General features: G+C 37.8%; 1 protein-coding gene across 1 annotated transcript; it reads right to left on the bottom strand.

Annotated features, from left to right (window-relative positions):
- Positions 1-271: 271 nt before the first annotated feature.
- Positions 272-3633, bottom strand: LOC147854995 (mitochondrial phosphate carrier protein 3, mitochondrial-like). The gene is made up of 6 exons (XM_087331378.1): positions 3305-3633; positions 1966-2327; positions 1487-1530; positions 1178-1392; positions 643-767; positions 272-546 (listed from the first exon to the last, which is right to left on the bottom strand). The coding sequence occupies exons 1-6, from the start codon at positions 3593-3595 to the stop codon at positions 516-518; spliced, it is 1068 nt and encodes a 355-aa protein (XP_087187504.1). The 5' UTR covers positions 3596-3633; the 3' UTR covers positions 272-515.
- Positions 3634-12144: the final 8511 nt, after the last annotated feature.

Genomic DNA, 12144 nt, shown 5'->3' on the forward strand with positions numbered 1-12144 from the left:
ATTTGTTTAATATTGCAGACACTCGCCTTGGATCTTAGACTTCAGCATTCTGGGTATCAAAAAACCCATGACATTGTAATTTTCAAGTGGCACAGTGAATCTATACTTAGATTTCTAGAGAAGATATACAAAATATCCATTGATACCATACCATGGCATGTCAACGTAACATAATCAAAATTTGCATGCAATTCTAGAAGCTATTGTTCGAAACCATTGAGAATGGGGTGTGATATTTATTAATGAGCTAATTTCTTATTTCCTAATCCAATGGAAATTTGCTTTTTATTATATTCACCAAAATTAGTACAACATTTTACACTAAAGCTCTAAATTCTGTAGTATTTGATCACCAGATTCGTTCCATTTTATACAGCCACAAAATTGAGAATGCTCATGCATTCCATAGTAAATTATTTACATGTGAAGGCCCAAGATATTTGGGAGTTCCATTAATTAATTCAACCAGCTCAAATTGTAATCTTTATTGAATTTGATTCTACTCAATTCATAATTCATTTATTTGCAACACCACCTGAAGTTGGCCTGCACAATGTGAATCAATGAATAAGGGAGAGATCTCATATAAAAAAGAACTGATAAAGATTGAATGTGAAGCTTCAGTAACCAAGGAGAACTTACAATCCAACAAGAACCTTGAAGGCGTCATAGATTCCCCATTGAGCACCAGTTAAGGTACCAACCATTACGATCCGAATGGGCAAACCACGAGTTAACAATCCCACCAGTCCAAATTTCTTAACAGCCTTCACATATGGACAGCATCAAATAAATATTAGAATGTTGTAAGGTTTAATGCTTGGGACAGGGGGTTGAGGGTTGGATATAGGTTTCAGATTATGGAACTCAAAATCTAGGGCTTAGGACTTAGAATTAAGGATTTAGGATTTAGGATTAAGGTTAATGATTTAGGGCTTTTGTCCCAACTGTTACATATTTATACATTGATGAACTCAACTAAGCTAGAGATAAGCCCACTTATCTATCCAGCAGCAGGACACAGACCTAGGGGTGGTGCATAAATTTAAATACACATATATATAATATATACACCATATTATCCATTAATGGACAATTCTATACAGCTCCTAATTTTATTATTTCAAATGCATTTAAGTCCCCAAGGTCTTTGAGGTTAAAGTTCTAAAGCACTTACATCACTAACTGTAGCACCCTTTGAGTTGTTAAGAAATGACACAATATTGTCCGCAGGATGAGAGATGATGGCACAAAAGATTCCTCCTATGTAGCCCCCAGCAAAGCTAACCCCTAGTTGAGTCGTCTTAGAGCATTCACTTTTGGGAGTAGAAACCATGTTTTGATAAAGCAGCTCTACAGTAGTCTCCGAGCATGAAAACTTCATCATTGTATCTATGGAAAATGGAATAACAGTATTATGAATAAACAAACAGCCACCACTCTCAGGTAGAAAGGGATCTATATCTCTCAGCACACAAACACTTACATGGTATTTGACGACCCCATAGCGGCAAGAGACCTTTGTATAACCTGAAAAAGTCCAACCCCTTAACCTCCCACAAATTCCTTCATAAGGCTTTTTGCCACTCAAATATTCAATACAGATTTTTATGTTAAATTTCTCAACATTTTATCAAACCATTTTTCTCCCACCTTTTTTCATGTTGCAGTTGCAATAAGGTTTTATTCTTTCTAAATCTACAGTTAAAATCTCTCGAAACATGGATCTTCCCAAGGACGACAATTCTTTAACTCTCTCTTGAAGGAAAAAAGAAGGAACTCTCTGTTTTTAAACACTTTTTTCCTTTATGCCCTAATTGTGTGGTATGTGAGGCTAGAATATAAACAACAGTTAGGATCTCTGTTTGAATTGTAACACACATATCTTTGACACATTGTGCAGATCAACTACATGAAAAGCATGAAGGATACATAGAAAAAACAAAGTGGAGAAAAGATATGTACCCTCGATACCCCTCGGAAGCAACGAGCTTAGGAAATCCGTCAAATAAACCTCTTGCAAATCCAGGCTGTGTTTGTACTCTTACCTTCACAGCTTCAAAAGGGCAGAGTGCAATATCTGCAATGAATTCTGCAGAAGCTGATCCAGCCAGATAAATGAGTGTTTTATAGTTCTCTGCATTCTCAGGTCCTGCCAAGTCGGCATAATACTTTTTGAAGTACTCATAGAACCCGAATTTGCAAGCACCTTGGGCACCATAACCCAGCAAAGTTGGTGCCCAACCACGGAAAATTCCTCTCGGCCCTTGTTCTTTGAGTAAAACCCTGAGGCCACTGCTGGCACTTCTATATTTCACAGGATCTACCTGGAGACACAAACAAAAAAAACAGGGATCCTTAGAAGAAACACCATATCCTTCTAGTCCTCCCGAGATTATATTTAACAAGAATAATATTTGTATTGGCAGTATGTTAATTGAATTTTTAGATTTCCATGTAAACTGATTCAGATGCAATGTCAAGAAAACCATGCATCTGGTTATAAGTTCAACTGGCTATAAACAATTTTAACAGTACGCTTCGGGTAAGTTATCAAAGCATGGAAAAAACAATTCAATAAAATGATATCGATGCAATCTTCATCCGGTTAGACCCAACGTGCAGGTATTAGCCTTAAACAATGTCAGCAATATGTTAACCAGATTCATAATTGTGTTAGTTGAGCTGGATGCAATTCCAAAATCTGGTTGTAGTCACTCAGTGATGTAGCAATTGGTCACAAATAATGGTAACTATATGCTAACCAGAAGCTTGGCTTTGCATTATGTAACTAACTCACGTAGCTACAATGCAAACATTTAATTACCAGTTCAATATGAAGGAATCTAGTATAAATATAACTAACTGGCTTAAATCCAATCTAGTTACTGATATAGGTTAAATACGAAACAATCTACAGAAAATTAAAGGGTAAAGAGTTAGTTAAGCAGATCTAATGCCAACATCAAGTTACTTATATAGGTTTTGCATGTCAACGAGAATCTATTGAAAATCGAAGGGCATCAATAGGTTAACAACAACATGCTAAACACAATATGGATGTGTAACTAACTGACTTAAATCATCAAGTTGTTTAAATAACTTCCATATATGCATCTATCTACTGAAAAATCAAAGGACCAGTGTGTTGGCTATGCACATGTAACCAGCTGAACTTGATACAACGTCTAGTTACTTATACAGGTTCCGTATATGAACCAATGCATAGAAAATCAAAGAGTAAATCCATAAAAGGAAAAAAGAAAAAAATGGAGACAGAGAAAGAAGAAAACAAAGTCGTTACTTGCATATTGCATTTAACAAGGTCCATAGGAGTGACAGCCATGTGGGTGGGTCCACAGCTAAGGATACCACCGACGGTACAAGCTGCATAGAACTGCGGAGAATACATGGTGATCTTTCCGGGTTCACTCGGTGCACAAATGGCGACATTACCATTATTTGATGATGATGATGATGATGATGATAAAGATGCACTTATCATAGAACTTGCAAAGCTTGAAGCTATGCCTGAAGGTTTGTACAGACTGATGGGTAGTAGGAAAGGCTGAGAAGGCTCTGTTTGAGGTGCCATAGATAATTGCTTACTGTTGTGAGAAGAACCCACACAATGCTTTAAATCTCCTCTTTCTTGTTCTCCAATCCATCCAAGGGCAAGGAAGAAATCAACACCAAAATGCATACATACGTACTCTCATGGGAGAAGACCAGGCCAACATCACAAGCAACTTTGACTTGAATTGCAATCACATCAATTGAGAAGGCTCTGTTTGAGGTGCCATAGCTGATTACGGTTCTGGTTCTGTCCGCTTCGGTTTGGGGGTTTGACAATTCGGTTCGGTTTGGTCGAGCTTCTATCATTTTAATGGTTTTTGGTAAAAACTGTTTGAAACCACAATTTAAACGATTTGACAGTTTAGGATTGACAGTTGATAATTTTCTTAAATATTTTTTTGAAATTTTTAAGCCTAATTTGATCTTTTAAGAAAAATCTTTAAATTTTGAAATATTGGAAAATTTTTATTTTATAAAATTAATATGTGAAATTTTGAATTTTGACCTATAACCTAAAAACCAAAACCGAATCGCAAAACCGCGGTTTTAATGGTTTAAAGGTTTGAAATTCTCTAAAACGGTTTGGTTTGAGCTTGATTTTTTTGTAACGGTTCGGTTTAAACGGTTTTTTGGTTTCATGGTTTGGTTTAAGTTTCAATTTTTAAAAACGGTTTGAGGTTAAAACTCTCGAACCAAGTTGCCAATTGCTATTTCCATATCCTCCACAAAAAATGGGTGTGACAGTGCACCCAAGTCAATTACCGAAGCCTGACCCCATAAATGACTAGCATTGAAGACGTGGCCAATGCCAGAGCTCACATTCAGGCACAACAAATGTTGGGATAAATTTATTCCTCAATAGACACCCCCCCATGCCTGAGGGGCGCAAGACGTGCCTCCACACATCCGACACGTGTTGTGAATGGGTATCAAGGGGGGGAAGGGGGGCATGCATCGAATAGAAGAAAAAAAAAGTGTGTGCAATCGAAAGGCTACAATCGGATCGAGTTTTCCAAGTAAGGGACTCAGCTGGCAGAAGATTTGGAGTTTGTCTGGGCTAGAGATCTAGATGATAGAATGTTTAACCCCTAGATTTCGTTTCTACTTGGGGTCCATGATATCTTCCCGGAGCAACAAGAAGCGATCGAGCATCTCCTCGTCCTCAATGATGATGAAACATAATTGTTACCAGTAGTGTCTCCCGAATGTTATCTCCATAGAAACCTAATACAAATTCCATAAACTTTTTCGACCATTTTGTGGCCATCGTCCTTGTTGCAACAAAAGCAACCTTTATTTTAATTTGTACGCATGTTAATTTTTCAGAGAGACACATGTGGGACCATTCGTAATCCCTGCAAATCAATTTGGTTATTTCCTCTGTAAAGTTAATGCGTTCATATCGTCCTCCAATACTTCTTCTTTTCAAAAGAAAAGTTGACCAAACAAGTGTTTGAGCTATATTCAAATAAGTTCCAAAGACAATAGTACAAATCCTTTACTTGAAGAAGACGGCTCACAAAGTTAAACGTCATTTGATATAGGAATGGGCTATTTGCCCCCCCCCCCCCCTCCCAAAAAAAAAAACATAAATAAAAATAAATAAATAAACCTTTTTGGCCCCCTAAAACAATACCTTTTTAGCCCCCTATTTTGGCTATTTTGCCCCCAAATTTTTGGTAGTCCTCAACATTTTGGTTATTTTGCCCCCCAAATTTCTGGTACTTCTCAATATTTTGGCTATTTTGCCCCACAAATTTCTGGTAGTTTTGCTAATCCCCCATTTTGGCTTCACAACATGTCTCCCCGACCGTCTTCAGCTTCAATTATCAATAGAACCTTCACTGAGAGAGGGGCTCTAATCAGTTTTATCAAGGACCATTTCCGTGCTCAAAATATAATTGTTGTGGTGGATAAGCATAGTGACAATAGAAAAGTCACTTTCAAGTGCTACTATGGGGGAAAATATCGCAACCCTCTAGGCTTGACTGACGATACTCGCAAAAGACAAACAGGGACTCGTCTAATGAACTGCCCAGTCTTCATTAGAGCAAACTTCTCGAAGAAAACGGGACAATGGACTATTAAAAAGGCAGCTATTGTACACAATCATCCTATTTCTGACAATCTCGGTGGTATATCAACGGCTCGTAGACTAACTGATACAGAAAAAACCATTGTTCGCAACATGGCAAATGCTGGAACTGGTGCGGCTTCAACTTTGGCCTACTTGAGAGAAAAAACCAGAAATCAATGGACCACCAAGAAAGAAATCCACAACGAAAAAGTGGTTGCAAGAGCCGAGTTTCTTGACGGGCGCTCGCCAATTCAAGCGTTATACGATGAGATCTCCACTGGCGACTTTATCTTCAATTCCAAGGTGAACTTGAACGGCTCAATCAGTGGCCTTTTCTTTTGTCATCAAAAGTCAGCAGATCTTGCCAGACGGTTCAATGTGGTATTTGTCATGGATTGCACCTACAAAACGAATAGATTTGGCATGCCATTGCTCAACATCGTTGGAATTACAGCTACAAATAGTACGTTCAATGCTGGATTTGCGTTCATATGCAACGAGATAGAAGCCATGTATGTTTGGGCATTGCAGTCATTCGAATTTGTGACAAAGCCATCAGTAATTGTAACTGATCGAGAACTTGCATTGATGAGTGCAATTGCTATCGTGTTCCCTTCTACAAAGAATTTGCTTTGCATCTGGCATGTCAACAAAAACATTCTGGCCTATGCAACGTCGAAGTTTGCAAGCACTAACGACACAAATGCCTATATGGACGACTGGAACCAGTTTCTATACTCTTCCAGCGAGCTAGATTTTGAGGCTAATTGGGCCACGTTTCAAATGAAATGGCGACCAAGTCACGATGCGTTGGTGCAGTATGTATACAAGACTTGGTTGATTCACAAAGACAAGATTGTACGTTATTGGACTGGTCGCTTCCCTCACTTTGGAATGACCAGCACCTCTCGCATTGAAGGCAACCATTATGTTGTCAAGAGGGTTTTAGGCATTGTTAATAACGATCTGCTCACTGTATTCAAGAAAATCCGTTTACTACTGGACACACAACTGACAGAATTGAACACCAAAATGGAGTATGACAAGTCTACACAGGCACATCGACATGCACTCGAGTTCATGAGGCCGCTAGTAAAGAAGATATCCAAACACGCATTAGACAAGTTATTGGAGCAGCACAAGAAAGTTATTGACAACAATTATGGTGATGAATGTACAGGGTTGTTTCGATCAAGTTTTGGTGTCCCATGTTGTCATGACATTTTGAGATGCATCCAAAGAAATGAAAGATTCCATCTTGAAGATATTCACTGTCAATGGCACTTGATTGCGTGTTCAATGGTTCAACACGCCTCTATAGCTAAGCCATGTTTGTCTCCCAGAAAGTGTTTGATGAGGAAAATCGAGCAAAGATTGTATGAAACTGACGATGACCAGGTTGTTGTTCTCATGACATGATTGGATGAAGCAAGTCAAGCACCACTGCAGTCTCTCTCCAATCCAGTGGTGGTAACTAGGAAGCGAGGTCGCCCTGCAAGGTCGAACAAAAAGGCCAACCAAAGGGAGAAGTCACTATTTGAGTACTCTACCGGTCGCAAATGTTCCAAATGTGATCAAGCTGGTCACAATGCACGCACTTGCGATATGCATTTGCCCCCCCATTTTGGCTATTTGCCCCTACAATACTAAGAATGTTATTGACGACGATTCCTTTTTATGTAATAGTTGATAAACCTTTTTATGAGGTTGTAAAGTGTAATAGTTGATATATATCACAAAAACATTTTGGTTGAGGTGAGAACTATCAAAATTTTATTTTTATTTTTGTAATACCAAGAAGGTTGTATTTGACTTCCATTAATATAACTCATTTTAGCTATTTGGTACTTCACAACAACAACCAAATCACTTGACAAGCATATTTGTTCCAACAAGGTATTGTTATAAGTGTTATTGGGAAAGAAGTGTTGTAAGTTTAGCCAAAATAGGGGGGCTAAAAAGTTTTTTTTTAGGAGGCCAAAAAGGTTTTTTTTTTTTTTTGGGGGGGGGGGGGGGGGGCAAATAGCCAAAATAGGGGGCTAAAAAGTTTTTTTTTTAGGGGGCCAAAAAGGTTTATTTATTTATTTATTTTGGGGGGGGGGGGGGGGGGCAAATAGCCCATTCCTTGATATATCATATAAGCCTAAATCTCCATCCTCTCTTTCATTGTAATGCACAAATTAACCTTGCATCTATATACTAGTTTTAGAACAAGTTATTCATGTGCATAATAAATATGAAGCTTATGTAACTTTGTATTCGAGTGCACAAGCATTATTTAGCATAGCTTTTAAGGACACACGTGAAAACAAAGCAACCGAAAGTAGATTAATCAAATCCTTTGCTTTAAGAAGTAAAAATTTTGAAGATGTTCTAGGGAGAGACATATACTTTTTTCCTCTATGAATGTTTTGTGTATTTTATGTGCATGATTGTGTGAACTAGAACTAGGGAACTATCTTAAAGTTACCTACATTATGTATTTATGATATTGTCATGAATGATAGATATGTGTTCTAGAGAAGACTTATGACAGTGTTCGTGCCTAAAATGATAACCTCATCATCAAATGTGTCTGAACACAAAAAGAATATCCATGCCATCCTAATGAAGGAATGTAAAAAATATATTATTGGTGCAAGTATCAAGTGTATGGGATACCTTTTATTACGCAACGCCTCTCCGTGGGAAGCTTGTGTTTGCTAACATTTCTCTGTCCTCGATAAACATTTATTTGTTCAATCAAGCCTCTTTTGTGTTGTTCATCTGAAGATCTAGGTGTGTTGATCTCATGGTTGAGTGCACCTATGGTCATCCAAACAAGATTTTCGTCATCGAGAGTAAATAAATCATTCATGAAATTATATTGAATGAAGGCGCTCATTACTTACCAATATATACACCTTAGGGGATTTTTGTTTGGTCATGAAGCCTCATCATCTCTCTCAAGCTTGCTTGAACGGATTCAAGTGTTTCAATTATCTTTGAGTACCATGAGAAGTTATTATTTCATGTATTTTTTTTGACTCGTTGATTTTTCAAGGCCCGAACTACTTAGCTAAAAATGGGGAGCATGTTCATTGAGGTGGTGAGGATATATTGTGTGACCATGGGGATGGGAGCCTTGGCTATTTTTTTCTGGGTGGTTGCAAAGCTAGTTGTTGTGTGGCAGATAGAGATGTACAGACAAAGTCAATCAATGCTCCACACGGCACTTTTAGTGGGCACTGACGTTGGTGTCATAGTGGCATTGGTGGCACTACTCATTTGGATGCCCCACGTCATCCTCACATGGACCACCACACTCCTTTTCTATAGCATTCGCCCACATACCTCATCTAAAAATGGTGCTACCATGGCCCGACAAATCTCAAAGTTAGCCCTCCTACACTCCCTCAAAATGGCAGAGATTGCAGCCATCATTGCCGCTATCGCCACTCTTGGAGGCCTCGTGTTGTACAACTTTGCCGCTTTTCCAACAAGCATGATGTCGAGGTAAACTGCAGTAAAAAGGAACCAACTCCTACATTAGGTGAACCCTGTAACCTCCATCACAATTACCCACACATGTTTATTAGCATAATGTCACTTATCAATTTGGTAATTTGTTATTTTCAAATCCTTTGAGTGAAAAGACATGATAAATTGTATAATTCATGATGAATTACATATATATATAAATCATGGCATAAGTGTGGGCGTGAGATATGGTAATTGAAGAGAGGAGTTAAATTATAAAAACCTAAAACATATGATCTCATCAATACCATTTCAACAATCGATTTTAAATGCTAAGAGGAGGGGTGCAAGGTTCTTTTGATGGAACGGGGATTTAATAACCAACACCATCGTTGTAGCATGTAATTGGTGAAAGTGCACACTGGAACCACCTTGCAAACCAAACCCTAGTCTTGACAAAGTTGATTGCTGAACTTTATAAAATGAACATGGGAATCACTTTCATTGAGTGTGTAAAATATGAAGCGAGTATCCCTCAATTAAGGAAATACCAAGTTTGGGGCTAAAAGTGATAGTTTCTTAGTCAAGTAACAACATGGCGACAAAGAGATGTTAATACTTTTGGTGAGGATCAAAACTACAATGGGGGTTGTTTTAGTCCTTGATTAATAGAGGTTATAGCATTCGTCTTGCCGTGGCCAAATTAATGAACACCAAGTGCCAATTTTGTTTTATTTCAGTTCTTTTAAGCTGTAATTAGTTGACAAGTGAACTTTATGCCCCTCGTCTATGAAAGTGAGAAACATCATGAGATATGGAATGGGTTGCCATTGGTATGAATGTTAATATCATTGAGTAATGCAAGGGGTTATAGACAAAGCAAACATCAAATACTATATGTAACCAAAATGGACATGGGTCTCGTGTGGTTAGTAGCTATGGGTTCGGTTTCAACTCAAACTGAACCGAACCGTTAAGCGATGGTTTGTATTTTAAAACAAAAAGATACGTTTTGGTATTATAAAATCATAAGAAATTCAAAAGTTGCATTTAACTCAAACTAATTAGAACCGTTAAGCTATGGTTTATTTTTTTTAACAAAAAGATACATCTTGGTATTATAAAATCACAAGAAATACAAAAGTCGCGCTGGATAAACGAATATACCAACATATTCCATTATACTTGCATCATGGTTTATTTGATGTGTATATACAATAACCACACATTAAGGCATGGTTTAATGGCTCCCAAAAAAATTCATGTTTTGGTTTGGTTTGGAGCATTCATAAATTGTTTGGCTTTAGTTTGGTTTGGTTCTAAAATTCGGGTTTATTTGGTTCATAGGTTTTCGGTTAACTTTTTTTCCTCTTAATGGTTTAATTAATGTTTTTTTTATTAATTTAGTAAATTTAACTTAAATGCTTATTTAATTTAATGCATTTATGTTTATTTAGATTTCTAATTAGTTTATCGTTAGGTTAAAAAAAATTATTCAATGGTTTGGTTTGGTTTCAAGTTTTCCCTAAATGGTTTTGGTTAAAATGGCTTGAGAGTTCATAAATGGTTTGGTTTGGTTTCAAGGCAAAGAAATCTAACTGAACCGAAATCGAATTGGGCCCAACATGTGCTCATTGATGACATCGACACTTGAGCTACCATCCATAACAATAACACTTACTTGAATTGATTGACTTGCAAATGCCTAACTTGTTTTTGCACATTAAATCATGGTGGCTCATTCTTAGGGTTGTTGAATATAATCACTAATATTGCAATTGAAGAAGAAGAAGAACGAACGAACGAACGAAGACATTTCGAATGGGACATGTTTTTCTGTACAGTGGTTGATAAAGATGCAAGACATAGGTTCATCACATGTCTGGTTGCTAAAGCCATTTGGATGGTTATATCACAGATTTGGGCATCGATAACAGGAAATATTTTGTCACCTTTTAAGCGGGTTTTTATTTATGAGGATAAAGCTATGCCCGCACCATCATAGAAGGTCGTGTTTAACTACCTTAGGTATTGGGGGATGTGGTTTAATTGTACCATAACAAATGGGTTCTTGTTTTAATGACTTAATAATGGGGTAACTTAACAACTTCGTAGGATGAAAGGGAAGTTGATTTGACAATTTTCGCAACTATGTTGTATGAAGACGTTGTCCCAAGAGGGGATAAAGGTATGCCATATAGTTTTACAACACTTGAGAGGGTTTCCCTTGCAATATCACTACTAATGAAGTAGTGAAGATAAGAAGGGTTGGTTGTAGTATCATATGGTTTTAATACCAAACATCAATCTACAAAAATTTAAAAAAGAAGAAGAATAAAAAGCCACCAACGAATTGGAGAACTAAAATGTGCTTCTTCCCATTTTTTTTTATTATAGGGAAGGAGGGGGGGTGCCGCAAATGTCATTACCTGAAAGTGAAAGGAGAATAGAAATATTGTCCTTGATTTGATACAGGGGTTTTGGAATCTCCACCCTCATTTATTATGTATTCTCATTTTGTTTTTTACACTTCTCCCCCTTTTCTTCACACACGTCTGCCCTTCCTCTCTCCAGTTTCTAGCTTTGGCCACGCCACATCACAACAATGTACATATCTGACATCACCACGGCACATTCAGAGGTCACATAATGCCACGCGTCAAACATCTCAAAGTTCGTATATGCATTGCCATGTGTCAAACAAACATTCTGAGGGCTGGGAAAATCACCACGTGTGAAGCATCAACAAAAATCCAATGTCAGATGTTGCGATGTGTCCGACATCCTCGGGGGGGTGGGGTTGGATGGGTATGCCAAGCATTTAAGAGGGTGTGGCCAATGGCTATTACCAATTTACCATGAGACAAATATGTATGTGAAGGTTGGCTGGTCGGGTAAGCATCGTGAGGTTAACGGTCTGGCCATGTGTTTGCCGATTATTGGACGGGTGATCCTCGCAGGCAGGGAAAAACAAGGGAGAGCAGGCCATCTCCGGACTTCACTAGATAGATAGACAGATAGACAAGACAAAG

The sequence above is a fragment of the Azolla caroliniana genome, unplaced genomic scaffold, assembly GCF_043228905.1.
Source record: "Azolla caroliniana isolate FFs.n. ecotype wild unplaced genomic scaffold, voAzoCaro1.0.p SCAF_15, whole genome shotgun sequence".
NCBI lineage: Eukaryota > Viridiplantae > Streptophyta > Polypodiopsida > Salviniales > Salviniaceae > Azolla > Azolla caroliniana.

What these genes read in the sequence shown, in the direction of transcription:
- LOC147854995 (XM_087331378.1), bottom strand. Translation starts at nt 3,595, where the DNA reads ATGGCACCTCAAACAGAGCCTTCTCAGCCTTTCCTACTACCCATCAGT. An exon ending in ATGGGGTCGTCAAATACCAT is followed by an intron (nt 1,393 to 1,486) that starts GTAAGTGTTTGT and finishes CATTTTCCATAG; the next exon opens with ATACAATGATGAAGTTTTCA. An exon ending in TTCAAGGTTCTTGTTGGATT is followed by an intron (nt 547 to 642) that starts GTAAGTTCTCCT and finishes CACATTGTGCAG; the next exon opens with GCCAACTTCAGGTGGTGTTG.